Below are 23,992 nucleotides of genomic sequence, written 5' to 3' on the forward strand. Positions count from 1 at the left end.
TGAGAAAGGAGGATGTGGTGACCCTGGAATTCCATCATACGGGAAAAGGACCGGCAGTAGTTTTCTGCATGGAGATACACTTACCTTTGAATGTCAAGCAGCTTTTGAACTGGTGGGAGAGAGAACGATTACATGTCAACAAAACAATCAGTGGTCTGGCAACAAACCCAGCTGTGTTTGTATGAGTTATTCTTATTTCTTCTGTAATCATTTCTTGACCTTCGCCTCTCACTGTTCTTAACATTTTTGATTAGCCAGCAGGAAAGCATTTCAGAGTACCCTGAGGAATTGTGAGACGGTCATTTTTTTCTTAGTTGGTTTCATAGTAACTCACTTGTGGGTATTATCACATAGGACTATTTTAGAATGCTCATACCCTCATTTTATATTTAATTTTATCATTTAATACTTTTAATAAATACTTGTGTTGATTCTAATTGAACTCCATCTAATAGCACATAAGTGTTTTAAAGAACTCAGCAGCATATGCACATTGATTCTGGCACTGCAAAACAGTCTGTGGATGTAAGTAAAGTAAAAGTGCTTGTTGGTGGGTTTTTTCCTTTTTTTTCCTTTTTTTTTTTCTCCCGTATTATACTAAAAATATATGAATGCATTTAGGGAATATATCTAACATGGAAGAAGGATAGTTTAGCTCATTAGATGTGTGAATTTTGTTTAAAAAGATAAAATATTTTTTAGGTAAACTTGTAATTGATTTAAATAAATAATTTTGTTTTTTTGTTTTTTTTTTCCTTCTAGTGTAAAATAGAGTAAATCTTTCTAGTGTACAGTGCACTAGTCACTTCAGTTCTCCAGATAGTATCACATTTTCCTACATAAAGAGTTTTATAATTCAGTATTGGATTTTCAAAATAGAGTCCAGAGGAGTCAAACTTGTACAATATATGTGTTTTGCAGCTATGCTGATACAAGATTGACCAAGCTGAGTGAGCTTTCTCTGAAACTGGGAGCAGCCTCAATTTGTTTGTGTAAAGTGGAAATGAGTCTAAGCATATAATGCCTGGGCATGAGATGATGAGGGTGCAATATCCTTGAAGACTGAAGTTCTGTTTTGGAACAGTACTATGCTGCATTGGCTTGTTAGATTAGTTTATGTTGGCAGCAGTGTGGAATATTTTACTGGGCTACACTATTTGATGTGAACATGCCACATGTCCTATAAAATATAATGGAACTCAAACTTAGAACGTTTACAGACACTGAGTTTGGTTTGATGCACTTGAAGAGCTGAGTAACATTTATTCTTTGTGTTAATGACCATGCAGTAAGCCTTCCTCTTTCTGAATATACTGTTTTGTTGTTAGTTTGTTGTTGTTGTTGTTTTTACAAAAGTATCATCTATGTTTAATCATACTGTTCTATCAAAGGGAAACAGGGTAGTTGACTGAGACATAGCTACATTTGTACTGATCTATGCATCATCATGAACTTTGTGTGCTACAGAGATTGGCCCTTCTGCTTGATTGCTTTGGATTTCTAAATACATTTTGAAAGACATTCCTTTTAGTTTAGTTTAGAAAAAAATAAAAATAAAAAGCATTCAAATTTGAAGTTTGCATTTTTATTTTAGAACAAGCAAACCTACTGATTCTTTCCAAATTCTGACAAATCAGGCAGTACTTTGGCTTTCTTGGCATTCTCTATGTCATCTTTATAATATCTTGCAAGCACAGCTGCAGTCAGGTGGCCTCACTGGGGGACTTGAAAAGCTGCAGAGCTAAATTGTAAACATCTTGTAACAATCTTATACATCTCCAGGCTGCAAGGCTGCATGTGTAGTGGTTTTCACATCTAGGCTTCAAAAATACCATATTCCACAAGAATAGAAAGACAAGTGTTTTTTGTGTTTATGAAGAATATTCTGAGAATCTATCCTTGTTTTCTTTAGTCTCATGTTTCTTCAACTTCACCACACCATCTGGAATTATTCTTTCACCTAATTATCCAGAGGAGTATGGGAACAACATGAACTGTGTATGGCTGATTATCTCAGAGCCAGGAAGCAGAATCCATCTGATTTTCAATGACTTTGATGTTGAACCTCAGTTTGACTACCTTACTGTGAAAGATGATGGGATTTCAGATTTACCACCTCTTGGCACTTTTTCTGGCAATGAAGTCCCTTCTCAACTAGCGAGCAGTGGGCACATAGTAAGACTTGAATTTCAGTCAGATCACTCTACAACTGGAAGAGGATTTAATATCACTTACACAAGTAAGAATCTCTGCTTTTATTTTGCCTAGCCAAACTCTCTTTAATCAAAATAATGAAAAATAAACTTGTTTTTATTTATAATGAAGGGATAGATTGCCCCAGAAAAGGGGACAATGCAAAATGGTAATACTTGTATAAATGCGTTACTTTCAGTTGTTTTCCTGGTACTCCTTTCGTTAGCATATCTGGAACTAGTCACAAGTAGCAGGAGAAGAAAAGGGAGATCCTTACCTTGGCTAAGTGTAGAGATTAACAGATTTGACAGAAAATGGGAGGCCTGAAGTTTAGGTCTGCTTCTGTCTGAAATTATTCAGATCTCTTTTTTCCATATGCCATTCTATAGAAGTTAAGGTAGACAGTAATGAGGACAATCAGTTGGAGAATTATATAGTTAGGAATATAATACTAATGCATCAAATTCTTCAAGAGTTCTCACTGCATGTTCTTTCCACCACACTTTACTTAGTGCTTAGTGCCTACACTATGTGCTAGAATTGTCTAAGCACATGTATCTACCACAGTGAGAAACAGAAATAAGTAATGGGAATTCATTCATGTTCATAGGAAAACCCTAATTTCATTCAAAGTGCTAGTACTTCTGGACCTCCTCTGTGTTGCTGAGAAAAAATGCTCCACTCACATGGCTTAAATCAATTTAGGATCAAAGCACTTTATTAATTAATGAAGCAACGGACAGTCTGTGAGCTGTAGATTCAGAATCACAGAATTTCAAAATAATTGGGGTTAGCTGAAACTTCATGATCCATCTGCTCCGTTCCCTGCTCAAACAAGCACACCCACAGCAGGGTGCCCAGGATCACATCCAAGTGACTTTTGGAGATCTTCACAACCTATTTAGGCAACATGTACCAGTGGTCTATCACCTACACAGAACAAAAGCAGGTCCTGGTGTTCAGAGGGAACCTCCTGTGCTCCACTTTCTGCCCATTTCTTCTTGTCCTGTCATTGGAAACCACTGAAAAGAGCCTGGTTCTGTTTTGTTTACGCCCCCCCTTCAGTTTTCTATAGATGTTGTTGAGATCCCCGTGAGCCCCTTCTCCAGGCTGAATGGTCCCAACCTGAGAGTCCTCACCTTCTCATCCTCTCTTCATAGGAGAGGTGCTCCAGTCTCTTGATCATCCTGACGTCCCTATGTTGTACTCTTCTCAGTATATCTCAGTTTCTCATGTACTGGGGTGTTCAAAACTGGACCTAGTACTCCAGGTGAGGCCTCACCTGTGCTGAATAGAAGGATAAGCCCTCTTGACCTGCTGATGATACTGATGCTGATGTTGGCCTAATGCAGCCAACAATGCTATTACCTTCTTATTGACAAAGTCACATCACTATCTCATGTTCAGTTATGATCTGTATCTGCAGTATAACAGATATACCACAATTTTAGGCACTCAGAAACTGCACCATCTATAAACTTGTAAGCACATTTCTGTTCCAGTCTATCACCCACCCTACCCTGTAAAGATTTACATATATAAGATTTATGGGTTACTAGCACTCACCTGTTTCCCCTAAAGTGTTTTGCCTTGCATACACTTCCTGAAATGGATTCCAGCTTTCTGTACACCCATGCTACTCTCTACGAGTCACTACAAGCATAATGGTGGAGGTGTGGGTTCCCACTGATTATAATCCTCGTTGCCACTCCACTAACTGGAAGCTGGCTGCTGTCTATATCCCTCTGGGAAGTTGTCTGTCCAGCTGAGGCAGAAGGTATAGTTTTTTTAGCAGCTCTGTTTATGTTGGATTAGCTTCAATGTGAAGCTACGCTTCTTGTAATGTAGAGGCAAACAGATGGGAGATTTAAACAAATTGTTTTCGTGTCACACTCAACTAAAAAGCTTTAGAATTTGAAGTATGTTGTATTTGTCATCAAATGTCATAAAATCTAATGCAGGTTTTATAGTGGGGCATTTTCTATAATTTCAGTTACATTGTAATATTGTTGCTTTATAAAGGTTATCTCCAATGCCTGTCAAAAAAAGAGACAAAGTTTAGGACATTCGAATGGTGATGGTTATTATTATTAATTACTATTATTATATATTTTAAAAGCATTTGGTCAGAATGAGTGCCATGATCCAGGTATTCCTATAAATGGGAGACGTTTTGGAGACAGGTTCCTTCTTGGAAGTTCTGTTTCTTTCCACTGTGATGATGGCTTTGTGAAGACACAAGGCTCTGAATCCATAACATGCATTATGCAAGATGGAAATGTAGTATGGAGCTCAGCTGTCCCCCGCTGTGAAGGTAAGAACTCAGTCTTTACTTTGCTCCTACAGTGTGTATACTGAAACTATTTTAATTTAGCTTACTTTTCACCTTTCATACACTAATAAGAATGTTTTAGCTGAAGTTATTTATTTGTCTTATTTTAACACTTTTCCAGTCTAATGAGAGTACAATAATAGAAACAAGTTTGCTTTTATATTCTTGAAATAAATTAGCATTCTAAAAATCTGGTTGCTATTCTTTTCAAACTCTACCTATCACCATAATTACCTGCTTGTAAGTTATAGCTATTATAACAGTTTTGGCTGTAGCATATTGAAGAATATAATTATATAGAACATAGAAGAGTGAAATAAGTTTCTATTTAAAATTCTTTTTAAAAATTATCACCTTTAATTTTCTCAGAGCAAAGGTATACCTGAAATTCTGTATATAACATATTAATCCACAGTAATTTCTCCTTAGAAATACTGTGAAAACCAGAGCTATATTTAATATTTCTTATATACCCTAAAATATTTAATCAAAAATTTCCAAGTTTATTTGCTTGTTTTTCCCTAAGTGGAGAAACAGAATAAAATTGTACTATTCTGTGTGGTGAAGTACAGTAAGAGCAAAAAAGAGAAAATAGGCTGATTCCTTGGTGCTTAACAATGATGGTGCTCCATAGGTCATATGGCAAGACATATGAGTACATTTAATATACACTTGGCGTGCTCGTGTTATAAGCACAGAGTAATAAAGTAATAAAGAGTAATATTCAGAAAGCTGTATATCTTCTTGTAAACAATAGTTACATACTCAGGCACTTAATGAAATGAGAGCTGCAGGGGAATCTATGCATGAGTGCCTGAGCATCTTTTCCTCCTTCTTTGCTGGCCTTGATGTCTGCAGGGTTGTTTCTCACGCAGTTTTCTCACTCCTCTCTCTTAAGAGCTGCTGTAAAGTGTTTTTTGTTTTTTGGTTTTTTTTTGGGGGGGGGGGGTGTTTTGGTCGTTTTTGTTTTTACCCTTTCTTAAGTTTTTTTATTATCTGGATGATTTGGCAACTCAACTCAGATAAGACTTTGCATTTCTAAGAAAACTTAGAAATACTAGGAAGAATTCTAGAGTCTGATATTTGTGTATGCAAACCTATGTATGCTTGCAAGACTTCTTATCCTGATAAAACCATATGAGTTATGCCGTGCAGCAAGTTTGTTCTTTTTTGCTTACAGAAAAACCGACTCACACCAAGGCATAGAACATAGGGGAGGTTCTTCATCAAAAGATGTTTCTTCATTTTGAAACTTTATGCACACAATTGTTAAAATATTCAGTGTAATCTTTGTAGTTTTGTGCCACAAACATAAAGGTAAAAGAGCCATTTTGATTAAAAAATGGTAGAGAAAATAAATGAAATAACTGTTTAAAAAATACGTAGATATCCCTCGATTATCCTTTCTCTGAACCTTGTTGGGCATTAGCTATTTATTAATGGTAAAAGGATTCAACTTCATATTAGATTTTGTCTATTGTATGTTTTGTTATAGAAGGAAATGTAGATCATTAAAGTTACATTCAAGATCTATTCTGTTTTGCTGCGTATTCACTTTTAATTGCTAATAAAAGGAGTTTCTGGTTTTAAATTATAATATGGAGCAAGCATCCTTGCTAGTCTAGAGATGATTTAGTATGCTTCTGGTTGTCAGATATTTCTGAGTAACCGTTGTTTTTTTTTTTTCTTGCTTTGTATTGCTCTATAATTAACAGTCTCTCATATAAGCAATACCTGGAATATGTGAAGTATGTGATGTGTTACAATCAGCTGAGGGTCAGCAGTCTTCTGGTTCATGTTTTAATATGACCAGATTTAATTAAAAGCCATGGAATACACTTCATTATCTGTTTTCTTGGCTGATTACTTTACCTCAGAGACAATTAACTCTGTATATTTCATTTCTGTGAGTTGCTTCCTCCTCCCTCTCCACCTCCCTGACTTTCTTAAATCTGGAAAAACTTCTCAGAGATAAGTGAGAGTCATGAATGAAATCAAAATAATGTTTCTTGGTTCAATTTCTGGTAGAAGCATTGAATCAAACTTACGAGTATTAAGTTACTACTCACAAATTCATGTTAACATTAATTTCCATATGGCATAATAGGTTTGCTTGTCACTACTTCAAGAAACAGAAGAGAAATAACAAAATTTCCTGCACTGCAATATGGAATTTGCTGATAATGATACCACTGACTACTTGAGTGTAATACAAATGATACTAAGATAAATTTATCTAACCTTGAAAGCTTTTCTGTTTTAAACTGCTAAATAGCCTTTGGTAGAATACATCATCCCAAAGCCCTGTTCTATAAAAATTTAATTTTAAGATGGACTTAATGTTTCTCAAATTGTGTTCACTATCTGCTGATATTGTTTAATCCTTCACCAAAGTCTTCTGAAAGATGTTCCATGCCTCACCATGTTGCTTTCTTAGCCACTTTTCAATTCTTTTTGTCCTTCTATTGGAAGAAGATCAGATTAATCAAACTTGGTGTATGAGAAAAGAACTGATGGAACACAGTGAGTGCTGAGGAAGCTAGCCAGGGGTGTATCAAGGCTGTTCTCAATTGCCCTGGAAAGGTCTTGGGACCGAGGAAGGTTCCAGAGGTCTTGAATCCTATCTTCAAGAAAGGAAAGAAGGAGGACCTGAGGAATTCCAGGTCTCACCTTGATCACTGGGAAAGGTGATGCACCAATATTCCTGGAAACCATTTCCAAACACTGAAGGATAAGAAGATGATTGGGAGCAGTCAGAATAGATTTATGAAGGGGAAATTATGTCTGACCGATCTGGCAGCCCTGTACAGTGAGATGACTGGCCTGATGGATGAGGGGAGAGTAATAGATGTTTTTTATCTCAGTTTTAGCAAGGTGTTTGACACTATATCATATTAGATTCTTATGGGAAAATTGATGAAATATTGGTTAGATAGTGAACTGCAAGGTGAATGGAAACTAGCTGAGCTACTGTGCTGAGAGGGTTGTGATCAGTGAATAGCATAAAGCGAATGGCTGGAAAACTGCCCCTAGTGGTGTACCACAGGAGTAAGTATTGAGTCCAACGCTATTGAAAATCTTCAGTAACAGCCTGAATACTGGGACAAAAATACACCTTGAACAAGCCAGCAGATGACAGAAACCTGGGAGTAGTGGCTGATAAATGATATATGGTTGTCCTGCTGTTCAAACAGGCCGTGACAGGCTGGAGAATTGGAGTTGAAGTTCAAGAAAAGAAGGTGCCTTTACTTCCCCTTTACTCATTTGTTAAGTCTGTGTCTGCAGAGCTGTGTACAGAGACCTGGGACCCCCAGCAGAAAAAAGATATGGGCCATACAGCAATGAGTCAGGTGGTGTCACAAAGATGATTAAAAGCTTGGAGATTTCATACAAGAAAAGGCTGCGATAACTGCAGTCATCTGGTCTAAAAAAGAACACTCAGGTCTCTGGAGAGATCTGGAGCATATAAGCACCTGATTCCATGATGTAAAGAAAATTGTCTGTTGACAGGCCAAGGGGCAATGGACACATACTGAAATACAGGATAGTATTTTTAAACACAAGAAAAAACTTTTATTGTGAGAGTGATCAAACAGAGGGACGCAGTGCCCAGACAGGTTGCAGAGTCTTTGCCTTTGGAGAGAGGGCTGACCCTGACTGTACATGGTTCTGTGTAATCTGCTGTAAATGACCTTGCTTTGAGCAGGAGTAGATGATCTCCAGAGGGCCCTTCCAACTGTAGTTCAGTGGGATATTCATAACAATCATTTCCACTGAACTGAGACATTACTCAATAGGGTACTAGATGGCAGTGTGATGAAAAAAAAAGAAAAAAAAAAAAAGCAATACATTACTTGGACCAGTTTGCACACAAATATGGAGTCATATTAGAAGTAAAAATGACAGTATGTTATTTTTTAATTTTAAGGAATGCTTGCAATTTCAAATGCCACTTTCTGTGGATTAAGGTATGTGTAGAGTGATAAGCTATGGTGAGATACACTGCAAGACAAGAGACTGAGAGAAGGTGCTTATAATATTACAGAAAAATAAGAAAAATAGCATTGTGTATTAAACTTTTTTCTATACTTTTGAATTGTTTATTATTAATTTTTGTAGCATTATTTGAATATAAAATAGTGCATTAGAAATAGTGTATTTTTTTTATTCTTGCAGCACCATGTGGTGGGCATTTGACAGCATCGAGTGGTGTGATCTTACCACCAGGGTGGCCAGGATACTATAAGGATTCACTTAACTGCGAATGGGTGATTGAAGCAAGACCAGGACATTCCATTAAGATTACTTTTGACAGGTGGGAATCATAAAGGAAAATACCCAAGTAATGTACAAACACAATTTTTTTATAACAATAAAGAAGAAAAATATTTAAGAACTCAAACCAGAATAAGAAATGATTGCCACGTGACACTGTACTTAGTTATTCCTGTCCTTCCAGAAAATTAAAGGTTAAAGCTTCATCTATATTCTATGAATTCATGGTTTAAACAATATGCAGTAAATGTCCGTCTGCTAGTACATCAGTAGCGATATCTTTTACACTCCTCACTATTTTTGTCTTCATGAACAACTATGTACTGTCCATGATGATGATCAAGTCTAACTAACGGAGGGTATAAATTTCCTAGAGAAAAAAGAAATTGTACAAGTAGTTCTGAATTAAGCTTATTATATATATAGTACTACAACATGTGTCACTTCAGTGTGTACTGGGTTTCAACATTTTATTTGGATACTTCAGATTTCACCATGTGTACTGGCATAGAGATTAAACAAAGATGCCAAGACATCAGAGTACTGTTAAAAGCAGAGACTGAAAGTTTGTTTTAAATATTATCTAACTAAAACAATCAACCCAATTAATTTGTAAAAATGTTATCTTAATGTGGATTGAAATTAGCTCTGCTGGAACACACAGTGATTACGTCCCTGTATAATGTGCAGATTCCTTTGGAATAACAATTATTTTTGAAGGTGAATTATTTTCAGCCTTGTCTTAGATGGAGTCAGGAAGTAGTGAGACTGCATTTTGGCACCAGGAATGTGAAATGCACCATGTTTCATCTTTCTGAGACCTCAACTAGAATCTATTCAATTTATGATTAAAACACAAAGATCTCAATCCTTAAGAATCTTTGCAAAATATGTAAGAAATTGGCATTTTCTTAGTTGCTTGATCTAGATGATAATAGCACACTAGTTAGTCATTTGACATAGAGAAAGATGTAAAGGATAATACGAAAGATGATGCCTGGAGCTAGACTGCAATGGCCTTCCTGTATTACTGTTGCCCAAGGGGAGGCAGTAGTCTAGGTCTAGTTTTACCTTTGCAAAGTCCACAATGATGAGCAAAATTATTCATTAATACTTATTTATAAGGCTTCTATGTCTAAGTGCAGAGACAAAAAATATGTAAATGAATGGAGAGAAGAACAGAAGAATGTGAAAGTGACTGTTGGTAAAACAAAAGATCTGTCTTTTATGTGTTCAGTGAGTTTTTCCATATCTCACTTCTATTAATTAGTTTGGTGTCCTCATGTTCTCATGTAAACTTGACATTCACAACATTCTTCAGTTTGGGAAACACAGTATTTATTGCAGACTGGAGTGGTAGTTACTTAGCAGGGCCACTAGGAACCTACTAAAATAAGCAGGGCTACAAGGAAAAAGTTGAACAGCAAGTGAACAGAACTGACAGCCTTCCTCTCTCGGGAGTCCTGAATGAATACAAAGTTTGAAATAGCTGAATAATCGAATGCAGTGTATATGAAATACCAAGGAAAGAGAAGTATGGAATTTCTAGAAGATTTTGTTTGTTGATGTCAGAAAGCATAGAAGTACATTGGATACAATTTACCCAGGTTTCCAGAATGTGATTTTTTATTTTGCATCTCACTCTGTAAATGGCTATTAAAAAGCACCATTTTAATACAAAGAGGGAAATTGCTTGATAAAAAACGTAATTAACGGGGGTAATAATCTTACAGTAAAATGTTTTGTATAGCGGTCTGTGTTCAACTGTTTGTTATATTCAGAAATTATCATAAAAAAGAAAAAAGAAGAATCTTAAAGGGCTGGATATGTAGGCAACAAAATTGCAGTTAGATTAAGTAAATGCAAAATGAATCATGTAAGAAAAAGTATTCACCTTAATATATAAAATAATGGCTTTTGAGAGCTTGCACTAACCACTGAACTGTTACATTTCTTATCACTCTCTATAAAGAAATATGAATGAGAACTTCTAATACATTCATAGGAGTTTTGGAATCATGTCTGTGGTGATGAAACTACTGTAGGGTGAAAGATTAACATAAACTATATATTTAGTTTATTGAAACTCTTTTTCTGTCCTGTTCTATAACTTTATTTCTTCTTATAACTTGATTAAAGTCAATAACAAAGAGAATAACAACAGGGAAGGATGGAAGCTGTTTAAAAAGTTATTTCATTAAATTGCTATGTCACCTCAGTAATGGATGTTTGCTTTCATGGAATCATACAATCATAGAGTCACCAAAGTTGGAAAAGACATCCAAAATTATCCAGTCCAACTGTCTGCCTATCACCAATATTTTCCACTAAACCATGTCCCTCAATACAACATCTAAACACTTCCTGAATACCTCCCAGATCAGTGTCTCCACCACCTCCCTGGGCAGCTCATATTTCCTAATGTGCAACCTGCACCTTCCCTGGCACAACTTGAGGCCATTCCCTCTCATCCTATCACTAGTTACATGTAAAAAGAGTCTGACCCCCACCTCACAGCAACCTCACCTTTTAGGTAATTGTAGAGTGCAATAAAGTCTCCTCTGAGCCTCCTCTTTTCCAGTCTAAACAATCCCAGCTCCCTCAGCTGCTCCTCATAAGGTCTGTGCTCCTTCTTGGCCACCTGGGCATGCTGCTGGCTTGTGTTCGTTGCATTCAACAGGAAGTTCCAGAATTTTAAGACACTGTTTTTTCTTGTCCTTGTTAAAATTTTTCTGTATAAATTGCGAACTTATATTTGTTTGTTAGCTTTGCCCTTTCAGTTTAAAATTAATTATCAGAAGCTGGAGATTTCAGAATTTCTTTCAAAATGTAGTGAAAGCAAAAAGACATCTTAGTTGTAAAATGGAGCATTTTAATATTTATAAGAGGAAACAGGTTGCATGTACTTGCATACTTTACCAGAGTGACCACTATAGTTCTCAAGAAATTATTGGAAAAAAAAATTTCCTGTGCCATATGGTTGAGTTGAAGACTACATTTACTGAATTTTCAACAGATGCACATATTCACAGAATTATACAGCTTTGTATACAAATCAAACTGTGATGAAATTAAACAAAAGTTTTAAGTTTCAGTATTATTAAGATGAGGCTTTGGTCTTCTTTCCCTAAGTATTTCAGTAACATGTTAGTCATACTATTAAGTACAATGGTTTTGGTAGACAGGAGAGCTTCCATTGGAACTTTATGATGTGTTCCTGGTAGGTTTTGAAAATTGTATGGCTTTATTGAATCGTAGAATAAATATCTTTAAGAGTGTTGGGAAGTTGATGATTAAAAAAAAAATAATATCCCTTTGCATCCCCTTCTTTTCTCCTAATATGACAGCTTTGCTACTCAGATCAAAACTCGAATAGAAAACCTTTTTATAATTTAAAAGAAACTAACTCTCCTGATTGATTTAATGTTATTAAATTACAAACCATTAAGCAAAATCAGTATCAATAATCAGTTAATCAACAAGTACAATATTTTTCATGTACTTTGCCTAGTCCAGGGAAAATAAAATCCTCTTATATTTCATTGCATGTCTTGCTATCCCAGATGCAGCTGCCAGAATGAAATTTTGCACTGTATATGTGATATTCATAATGTAAATGAGCTCCCTCTTGAGCTAATGAGACTTCAATATTGTTAGACAAATATCCTTTAGTAGAGTACTTAGAAACTCTCCAGAAATAGCAGCAGATGATAAAATAACCCCATGAATGTTTTACATTGAAACATTCTGCATTTCAGGTCACAGCTAATGCCTGTAAGGGCAACAAAAGAATAATGTCTGATTGATTTGAGTCGGAAGGAAAGAACTTAGAAGGGTGAATGCTGAACGGAAAATTTTTGTTGTTTTGAATATTGATGAAAACTCATTGGGTAGCTGGTAAAACAAGCCTCTTCAAAATCTGCCTAAACACATGAAAAATAGTGTAATAAAGCAGTTTTAAGACTTCTTAAAATTCTCTGGGACATTTGGAGAGTGTCTTATTTTATTTACCAACATAAGTATGCTAATAGAAATTAAAATATTTTTTAAGTTACTCTTATTTAAGCACTCTCAGTAAGAATGTAGAAATTCCCATAGTATTTTTTTTTCAGTGATAGTGCAAAGGTTGCTGTAATGCTCCAACCCTTAAAAACAGAAAAGTGAACTAGAAATAAGTTTCAAATTTTGAGATGAATTAGAATCTTCTGGAAATAAAGATCAATGTAATGGGCAGCAATTCCCAGGGAAGTCCCTTGGGATTCAGTTTTAGAGGGTAAAGGGGTCCAAGATGGCTGGTTGCACTTCAAAAAGGAAGTTAAAGGTGCAGGAGCAGGCTGTCTCCCTGAGCCGCAAAGTGAGCTGGCGGGGAAGAGGACTGGTGTGGATGTATAGGGAACTATTCTTGAGGTTCCAGGAGAAAAAGAGAATGCATCTCTTGTGGAAGAGGGGACAGACAATTCAGGAAGAGTACAGAGAAATTGTTAAGATGTGCAGAGAGAAAATCAGAAAAGCAAAAGTCCAGCTTCAACTCAACCTAGCTGCTGGAGAAAAAAGGAACAAGAAACTCTTTTACAAATATATCAACTGTGAGAGGAGGACCAAGGAGAATCTCCATTCTTTACTGGATGAGGCTGGCAAAAGTAACCACTGAGGATAAGGAAAAGGCAGAGGTTCTGAATGCCTTCTTTACATCTGTCTTTAAAGGTCATACCAGTTATCCTCAGGGTACTCCACTCTCTGACCTGGTAGCTCAGCTGGGGAGCAGACTAAACCCCCCACAATTCAGGAGGAAACAGTCAGAGACCTACTACTTCAACTGGACTGCCACAAGTCCATGGGGCCAGATGAGATTCACCTGAGAGTACTGAAGGAACTGGTGGAGGTGATAGCTGAGCCACTTTCCATCATCTATCAGCGTTCTTTGTTGACTGGTCCCGGAAGACTGGAAGCTTGCCAATGTGATTCCCATCTACAAGAAGGGTTGTAAGGAGGATCCGGGGAACTACAGGCCTGTTAGCCTGACCTCGGTGCCAGAGAAGGTTATGGAGCAGATTGTCTTGAGGGAGATCATGCGGCATGTGCGGGACAACTGGGGGATCAAGCTCAGTCAGCGTGGGTTCATGAAGGGCAGGTCCTGCTTGACCAACCTGATCTCCTTCTATGATATGGTGACCCATCTGTGGATGAGGGAAAAGCTGTTGATGTAGTCTACCTAGACTTCAGCAAAGCCTTTGACACTGTCTCCCACAGTATTCTCCTGCAGAAGCTCACAGCCCTTGTTTTGGACACGTACGCTCTTGGCTGGGTAAAGAACTGGCTGGAGGGCAAGAGAGAGAGTGGTGGTAAATGGAGTTAAATTCAGCTCGTGACCGATCACAAGCGATGTTCCCCAGGGGTCGGTGCTGGGGCCTGTCCTCTTCAATATCTTTATTGATGACCTGGATGAGGGCATTGAGTGCATCCTCAGCAAGATTGCAGATGACACCAAGTTGGCTGGAAGTATTGATCTGCCTGGGGGTAGCGAGGCCCTACAGAGGGATCTGAACAGGCTGGGTAGCTGGGCTGAAGCCAACAGGGTGAGATTCAACAATTGCCGGGTCCTGCACTTTGGCCACAATAACCCCAGGCAATGCTACAGGCTTGGGGCAGAGAGGCTGGAAGAGTGTGTAGAGAAAATGGACCTGGGGATATTAATTGATGCTCGGCTGAACGTAAGCCAGCAGTGTGCCCGGGTGGCCAAGAAGGCCAGGGTTATCCTGGCATGTATCAAAAACTGTGTTGCCAGCAGGAGCAGAGAAGTGATTGTCTCCCTATACTCAGCTCTGGTGAGGCCGCATCTCGAGTACTGTGTCCAATTTTGGGCCCCTCCCTATAAAAAAGACATTGAGGCACTGGAGCAGGTTCAAAGAAGGGCAACAAAGCTGGTGAGGGGTCTGGAGCACAGATCTTATGAGGAGCAGCTGAAGGAGCTGGCATTGTTCAGTCTGGAGAAGAGGAGGCTCAAGGGAGACCTTATTGCTCTCTTTAACTACCTGAAGGGAGGTTGTAGTGAGCTGGAGGTCAGCCTCTTCTCTCGTGTAACTGGTGATAGGATTAGAGGGAATGGCTTCAAGCTATGCCAGGGGAGATTCGTTAGGAAATACTACTTCTCTGAAAGAGTGGTCAGGCAGTGGAATGGGCTGCCCAGGGAGGTGGTGGAGTCACTGACCCTGGAGGTGTTCAAGGAGTATTTGGACATTGTGTTGAGGGAAATGGTTTAGTGAGAACTATTGGTGATAGGTGGATGATTGGACTGGATGATCTTGTAGGTTTTTTCCAACCTTGGTGATTCTGTGATTCTTGTAGGAGTTACTGTAGGATTTTTTTTTCCAGCAAGTCTGCAACCTATCATTGTCACACCACCCTGCTAAGAAAACCGCACTTGCTGGCTAAAAGCACTTTATTTCTAACTAGTTCCCCTCTCAAATACAACTGTTAAAGTAATTGAAATATTGAAGTATTGATTTTGAGTCCACTCATAATGAGTACAAATAGAGTATTAAAACCGGACTAGTAGTATGTGTCTGTTTTCTTTATTCTGCTTCAGCGTAAATAAATACATATAATCTTTAAAATTATGGAAAGGTACTGAATATAATTGTCAAGTACTTGAGTGATGCCCTCTGTCTATTTTGGTAATCTAAACAGTACCAGAAAAACTATTAGATTAAAAAACTCAGTGTTTACACAGTTTTTGAACTAGTTTCTACTTCACTTGCTAGATACTGTCAGCTAGGTCAGACATGGTTCAGGAACAACTGTGGGCAGGCAACCATTCATAACAAGAAATTTAAATAATATCTTCATGTTTGGAGGGCCAGAGTATGTAAAAATATGGATGTAGGTCATTCCATATTTGCTGTCTTCAGCGCCAGAGACAAGTCCCAAGCATCCTTAATGCATTAACATGCGCACAAACATTTTATTCCACTTTCAGAGTAGATAGCAGTGAAATCAGCCATCTTGATTTTAGCCAGTATACCCAAACAGAGTATGTAGTTTGGTTGAAAGGACCACAAACTTAGAGAGTTTTCTGGGTAAAGAGGAGAACCGTGTGTAAGGCATAAATCAAAGTTTCCAGTCATTAGTTAAACAAATACTTTCAGATTTCTGAATGTGTTTTTGTTATCAGGGTCTCGAGACAGCAGGAACTACAGAAGTTACTACTTTCTATTAGTTATATTGATGTGTATGTAAAGATGACTTCAAGCCTAATGCAAATTTGATTGTAAAATGAAATGGCCTAAATGGGAAAAGGTGTTCATTCTGTCATTGTTGCCTACACAGTAGAGAGTTTATTTTGACTTTGAGTGGGTGTTACATGTATCTCTGCTTTTTCAAATGTTTGGTAATTTGCCATTGTCATTAATTACAAGGGCATAGTTTCTTACCTCCAGACCCACTAAACATCTATCTTGTACCAGATAGACGACTTAAGAGCATGAATTTTGAAACAAGTGCACAGGGACAGAGGTTTTTTACTCTGAACAGTTGAACTAATAAACTCTTTGGGAAAGAGAGAACAGTCTCAGGAGAACATGTATGTTTTTTATACTTAATCTGAAAATTTAGCATTTTATAAAAGTAAGAACATTGTGTCGGTAGATGTATGCAGTCCTGTATGGATATCTGAGTAATTGTATATACTTCTTTGATAGGAAAATTGATGTGCAAAGGTTTAGATGTTACAATTCACAAGAATATTTAATATAATCACAAACTATCTTGAAATGAATTTGATGTGAAGAAATGTCAGTCAAATTTTCATCTACAGAAAGAGCAGATCTGAGCCATTGATTTAAAAACAGCTGGTAGTGGATGACTGCACATTCAGACATGTTTTCTGAACTGGGGAAATGTGATGTGGTTTAGTGATTGACAAAGATATTGATTGAGCTGTTGATTTTAATGTTATTTCTTCTTGTAAATCAGCTTTCTTGTTAGTGTTCTCTTTTCTACATTTAGATAGGCAAGGAAATCTGTAACAAATTTCAAAATGAAGGTTTAAATTCAGTTTAGTGCTTTTATTTTTAACTTCATAGGAGAAATAAATTATTTATAGATAGTGAACTGTGTTAGAAAAGAATATTTGGTTAAAATATTAAGCATTGAATATTTAAACAGCTTTTGCCAAACAACAAATATCAAATAATGTAATTGTTGAAATGAAATAATAAAATATTATTGAAGGTGTTTCTATAATGTCAAATTGTTTCTTTTTAATCTGATAGCAAGAAATTTCTCAATAAAGTTTTCTAAGAGACAATTTGCACATTTGCAGATGTGATTTTGAAACCCTGTCATATGGTTGATCTGAAGTATACATATTATGACTACATTGTAAATTTTATACAGTATTTATATGATAGACAAAACAAAACAAGAAAAAAGATGCGTAAGATCTTCCTAAGTTGCTATTCACAGTAATGAAATGCAGATAATCATCTGTAGATACGCTGATTTTTATATATACGACTTCCTTCCTCAGTACATGAGTAGAATTTCTAACAACATTCTTCTGCCTACCAGACTTATATATTTCTTCTCAGATTTCAGACTGAGGTTAATTATGATACTTTGGAAGTCAGAGATGGACCAGCTAACTCATCACCGTTAATTGGAGAATACCACGGAACACAAGCACCCCAGTTCCTTATCAGTACTGGCAATTACATGTATCTGCTCTTCACTACAGATAACAGTCGTTCCAGCGTTGGCTTCCTAATTCACTATGAGAGTAAGTCTGATATTTCTCTGACATCTTTTCATTTAATTTTGAAAAATAACATTCAATTTGAAAATGTGCAAAGAGACATGAACAAATAAATGGCGGTATTTATATTTGTATAAGGGCAAATTATGTTTACTCTTAAACTGTACTGACAGATAGCTATGAAACCATTAGTTCATTTGGAAAATTTTACTTAATGAGTTATTGTATTTTATGCAGACTGTTCTTTGCCTTAGGTGTTTAGCCAAATGGAAAGCCATTTTAGAAACTCACCCTTCAGGGTAAAGATATGTTGATTTTGTTTGTTCCCCTTCTCCCACCTTCACTGCCTCTCTCTCATTATTTCTCCATTTTTTTTATGTATTTTGCAATACAGAGCAGAATTGTGCCTTAGCCACAGTGATTCCACAATGCAGTTCAGTGCACAGTATGTCTCCCTTTGAACTCTAGAATCACTATAACACTATTTTCTTTAAAATTAGATACATAGAATTACATATATTAAACTCTCAGAAGTTACTGAGCTTTACATGATAGTGTAGTTATTCATGTTGATACTGAATAGAATGCATGTGTTTAGTATGGTTAGGCTAGGCTACACAAATAACATTGCTTTTGTCAGTTGTTCCAATCTTATTTGCAGACTAACCTGACTGCAGTAAATTTGCTGTCACATTGCATGTATAATGACTGCCCAAACTCATATTTTATTATAGCTGCATCAAAACTTGGAGATCGTGAATGCTTTAGATTTGATGCAGACAAGGTGGCGATGGCAAGGCCACTAATTCATGTAAAGGCAAGCAAATTTCCATTTTGATCTATGGAGATCTAGTCAATGCAATCAACAGAGTCCAGGAACCAATTCAGTTCACCCTGAAATAAAGTTCAGGGGCTTTATTAAGTTGCCTAAGCACAGAGGATTAGAGCATTTATTTTTTTTTTTTTAGGTGTAGGACACCTAGTTTCCAAGTACTGTACTAGAGGTGTGTGGATCATCCAAAGTCCTTACCCATATCCATATCCACTAGTTCCATGCAGACTTTCTGGTTATGAAAGGATAACAATAGGTAATGGCACAAGAAACATTTATTTGGATAATAGAATTTCTCTCCTTATAACTTTGCTTCTTTCCTAATTTCCCCTGACTGTTCTGATCATTTAACTTTTCACTATGAAAGGATAAAGATATGTTAGTAGAAGCATCTTGAGCTGAAGTTGAATCTTGCTCTGAATTTCCACTTTGTGAAACAAAAATAGCCTACCTGTCAGAAACCATAATGAAGTGTATACTGCAGCTTAAGCTGTACAGAAAAAGTTTGCTGAACACTTCATGCCTATGTGAGGTGTTTGCTTCACAAGGCTCAGTCACAGCATCTCTGGTCACACTGGTTTCTTTTGGCACTACTTTTGCCTGAGAGCAAAAATCATCTGCATTTTGTCCATACAATTGTTCATATGACATGACTAAAATTTGTTCTAGGCTCTCTATCCTTTTGCTAGTCATTGTTTGGAGCTCGTGAAGCATTTCTATGATGGATATCAGATGTAAGTCCCTTCTTGATCCTTATCTGTTTATTGACAAATAAACATATTTAGTGCATATACTGGGGAAATGTAGTTATAGTAACAAGAATGGAAGTACTAAGCAGATGAACTCATAGTTTTCAAAGAGCAAAATCAGGTGGAATGATTCAGTGGAGATTCTGCACATTCTGCTGGGAACAGATGAGGTCGAAATTGATTGCTGTTATAGACTTTACTGTAGAGGTTGCTTGTGCTAAAGATATTTTGCGTGTAGAAGAACGGGCCATCAACTATAAGGTTTTAAAAAAGTATCTGAATATTTTCTTCAGAAAATCAACTTTTATATGGAAGTGTCCTGAAAATCTTCCAATAATAGCCATAACTTGATTGTTTAGATTTCCTTTTCGAAAAGAACTTTTTAGAACTTTTAAAATGTGCAGCCTTCGTGAACTTGAGTTGAAAGTTTTGAGAAGATTCAAACAGCTCACAGTTTTAGAATGAAATGCTTTCTTACACTTTTTCATTCAAACTACAGTCTTCGCGAATAGTCAGCATACGAAAAATGATTCATCAAACTTTTGGTGGCAGATTACACTTGAAAATGGTAGTGGAATATTGGGGAAGAACTTTTTCTTTCAGCAGTTGATTTTACTCTGAATAATAAGAACCTGTAGAGAGCTAGAATAAGAAAGGCAATTTTTGAGAAAGCGCCCATGAAATTACAGAGTTTATAGTTCTCAAGAAATAGATGAATGAGGTAGGTAACACAATTATGATAAAGTCAGTGGTTTTCAGGAATACAAATGTCACCCAACTTGAGAAATTGATAAATGATTTTCCTAAAGAATCAATTTTGCAAGGCATTTATAAATAATAATACAAGAACCATTGGTGTAGCTTTTTTAAAATCCCTTTTAATGATACAGATTTCAAAAGTTAATAATGTAAATGTTGGATGTATTCAGATATTGCTATAGATGACCGTCAAAAAATAATTCTCTTAGGATAAAATCAGAAAATCTACAGTGCATATCTAGTGACAAAAACAGAGACAGAAATTCAGTAACAAAAATATATAAAAATACACTCAAAGAAAATATCAAACAAATATCAAAATATGCAAACATCAACTGCCACATGTGAGATTAAATGTTCTTTTTTTTTCTTTTTCTTTTTCAATGTTTACAAAAAAGCTTGATTACATTCATATACTTAACATCTTTAAACAAACATTTCCAATGTAAGAACATACTACACAATATTGTGATAAGGGACTGTGAAAGTACCAGGAAATCCTTACATATGAAGCATAAGCAGTCTCCGCTACACTGAAAACACCCTCCAGGTTCTGTTTAGCGAAGGAGCTTTTCAACGGTTCTTTGGAGAAAGAATGAGAAAAGCTCTTGTAATAACAGCATGCTTTCCTTTTGACATCTACCCTCCCATTTCACTGCTTTCACATATCAGCTTCTCTCTTCACTGGTGCAGGTTACCCAGAAAGGTGGTGGATGCCCCAGCGCAAGACTGGGTTGGGTGGGGCTCTGAGCAACCTGATCTACCTCCAGGTGTCCCTGTTCATTGCATGGGAGTTGGACCAGACGACCTTTAATGCTCCAATCTTTTAGTCATTCCTACTATTTAACTTTAAGCCTAATCTCACATATGATTGCAACCCATACCAACTAGCATCTTCCCATTCAGTACTTGGGTATAGCTCTAGGGATAACTTCAGCTAGAATCACAGAACTATAGGGGTTGGAAGGGAACTGTAGAGACCATTGGGTCCTACCCCAGACACTGTTCTCAACAGGTAGCAAGGACAAGTCCGTGCTGTTTTGAGGTGGGCAAGGTGCATTAATGCTAGCTGAATCATGCATTCAAATTGGGACCCCTCCATAATTTAATTGTATGGTCTCCAATTCTAATGCTTGGAAGTGTGTTCTGACACCTGCCTCACTGATGTTCTGGATGAAGCTATATTGATAACAAAGAATAACACTCTTGCTTTTAACTGAAGTGTTTCCAGTGTTCAAAATGTTCTTTTCACTGAATAGCACAGGAACTGCTCCCCAGCTAACAGTGGTTATAGCACTAGCCACATTTTGGTTTCTACTTGTCTAACCAGCCTTATTTTCTTTATCTGTTTCAAACAATGAGCACTATTTAAACAATCTCTTAACGATATTACCTTAATATTTTATTTTTCTATTTATTTTAACTGTAAGTGTAATATATGAGTTTATAGTTAATGAAATTGTATATCTGTTTTATGCTTCATTTGTTGTATATATCAACACATTCATTTCCTCTTTTGAGATCTAATGAACTCTATTTAACCAGTTTCAAAAAATTAATTATATTTCCATTTGCAAAATATGCATTTTAATAATAAATGAAGTATCCTATATAGCTAGCATACCAGAAAGTTGATGAATGTTTGATGAAGTGTCAATATTGACAGTAAAATTTTTAAGGATGCTTGTTCATATATTTCAATTATACAGTGATGTACCACATCTGATTTGTTTGTATGTTTGCAGTTCATTTTGGATTGTATGTTATGTTCCTTTAAAAAGAGTATTTTTAAATTATAGGATAGAATATTATTTGCTTATGTCATTCTCACTGATGCACGGCAAAGTCAAAGGATCATATTTTTGGGGGAAGCTACTGACTCCCTGCTCTTTTTAGGAAATACTGCATTAGAGAGAGTGGGAGAGGAAGGATACAGGTTTAATCTAGACTTCAATCTTATATTTATTCAACCACTTGTTATAAATAGTGTGATTTTTCAAACCCTGGACACACAGTTTATCACTTGATGCCAAAATTTCTCATGTATACTTTAACGTTGTCTTTTCAGAGTCAGGATTCTTGACATTACCCATTACTAAGCTTGTCTTAATTATCTCCCATTGAGAAAGAAAAAAAAATCTTATTCAAAGAAGCAATATAAAATGTTTTCTTTTTAGGTCTGTGTATGTTTGCTAAACATCAAATCTGAATATTTTCCACTTAAAGTGAAGTCCTTTTACCCAAGCTGACTTTTTTATGCAGCACCACTATTTCAATTACAAAGCTGGAAGTTGCAAGGATTACTACACCCTCTGTTGTCCTTGAAAATACCTGGAAAGTCATATTTTATCATTTCAAAACAAAACTAATAAAATTTTACCTGTTATATATGCATGATTCAGAATCCCAAAACAGTGTATGTGTTGTGAAAGGGCTGAAGGGGTGCTTAAAGAGGAAAGAATTTTAAGCGCTCTGCCATGGACTTCCATCTATTGTAACATACCTCAAAACACAGTATATAGTTTGTGAAAAAAATAGTGCATTAATGTTAAAATTTAATGTGCTATTAATATTTATTTATGCCACTTATAGTAATGAATATTGTGTACTTAAAAGGGTTTTTTGAGTCTGTATATTAATCCATTTAAGCCAAACAAAGGGAATCTTGTTTCCCTTCTGTAATGTTCTGTATGCATTAAGAACATGTAGTCACGTCTAGAAGAAATTGACTCATCTAGAATTTAAGTAGGTACCTTATGGCAGAATTCTTAACTGAAAAATAGCTGGAGGGTATGGGGAATACTTCTCCGAGTAAAATAGAATCATTATTTTTTTCATGTTTTCAGTTGTAGTTCTGATTCTATTCTTCATATCCACAAATTGTAAAACCTTTACTTTATGCCCTTGTACGTCAATCTTTTCCTTTCTTTGAAACTACCTTTACTTAATCCTTAATGTTATGTGGTAGCCCTGGATAAATAGTGACTTTACACTAAATAATGAGTTCTCACCCCTCCCCCCCCCAAGTTCAATGTGTAGTTCCACATTAATTTGTCATATACTGTATAGACTCTTCTATACAGTGTAATTACTCCATACTTCTTCTTTCAGATAAGCGTTATATAGCTATATAAGCTTTCATTTTATTTTTTATTTTTGATGCATTAGATTGTATCTGTAGAATTTTACAAGTTCTTCTTAGTTCATCAAGTATAGGTTTTTTTATATTGTACTGTTTGCTAAGTTAACAACTGCTTCTACGGAAGAAAGTTGACTTACTCCACCGCATCAAAAATGGAGTAGATGAAATGGAGTATATTAGACAATTTATGTACTAGATTAGGTCTGACCACAAAAAAGATGTTTAGTCACTGGAACAGGCTCCCTAGGGCAGTGGTCACAGTGCTAATCTGCTGGAGTTCAAGAAGCCTATGCACAACATTCTAAGACAACAGGATTTGATTTTTGCATAGTCCTGCTTAGAGGCAGGAGTTGCACTTTTCAGTCCTTTTCAAGTTGGGATATTCTGTGATTCTGAATTTCATGTTAATTTTTTAAAATTAACATCTTCCAATAGATGCAAATGCTCAATTCTTATGTTGTCTCTTTTTTCCATTGGTTAGTCAAATATAGAGCTCTATTTTTTTCCACTTAGTTTGAGGTTCTCTATTCCACAAGACTGACAATTGAAAAACTGTCCCGACAGTAGCTAAACAAAGCCCTTTATATCTCACACCAGTTTTTAAGCAATGCTAACAAGTATTCTTTAGGATTTACTTATTCATCTTGCTTATTGATTTGTGCTTGTCTGTGATTTTTCTGTTTACTGTCTCAAAAAGGGGGAAACATAAAATTTTGTGTTTTCAGGTGTTACTCTGGAATCAGATTCCTGCCTTGACCCAGGAATTCCTGTGAATGGCCATCGCCATGGAAACAATTTTAATATCCGCTCTACAGTAACTTTCAGCTGTGATCCAGGATATACACTGAGTGATGAAGAACCACTCATATGTGAAAGAAACCATCAGTGGAATCATGCATTACCCAGCTGTGATGGTAAGTGTCATGTTCATCAGATGGAAGAAGTCCAAGGAAGCTGA

At 36.4% G+C, this 23,992-nt stretch overlaps 1 protein-coding gene across 1 annotated transcript; it reads left to right on the plus strand.

Annotated features, from left to right (window-relative positions):
• On the plus strand, positions 1-23,992 carry LOC104909958 (CUB and sushi domain-containing protein 1-like). Its single transcript, XM_010707862.1, has 6 exons — positions 1-179; positions 1,913-2,239; positions 4,313-4,507; positions 8,702-8,840; positions 17,389-17,576; positions 23,760-23,992. Exons 2-6 carry the CDS (start codon positions 1,990-1,992, stop codon positions 23,990-23,992), a joined length of 1,005 nt encoding a protein of 334 aa, XP_010706164.1. The 5' UTR covers positions 1-179; positions 1,913-1,989.

The sequence above is a fragment of the Meleagris gallopavo genome, chromosome 2 (assembly GCF_000146605.3).
Source record: "Meleagris gallopavo isolate NT-WF06-2002-E0010 breed Aviagen turkey brand Nicholas breeding stock chromosome 2, Turkey_5.1, whole genome shotgun sequence".
In the NCBI taxonomy this organism is placed as follows: Eukaryota; Metazoa; Chordata; class Aves; order Galliformes; family Phasianidae; genus Meleagris; species Meleagris gallopavo.

Coding starts and splice junctions, on each gene's coding strand:
- LOC104909958 (XM_010707862.1), top strand. CDS start 1,990: ATGAACTGTGTATGGCTGATTATCTCAGAGCCAGGAAGCAGAATCCAT. Junction 2,240..4,312: donor ATTTAATATCACTTACACAA/GTAAGAATCTCT, acceptor ATATTTTAAAAG/CATTTGGTCAGAATGAGTGC. Junction 8,841..17,388: donor ATTAAGATTACTTTTGACAG/GTGGGAATCATA, acceptor ATTTCTTCTCAG/ATTTCAGACTGAGGTTAATT.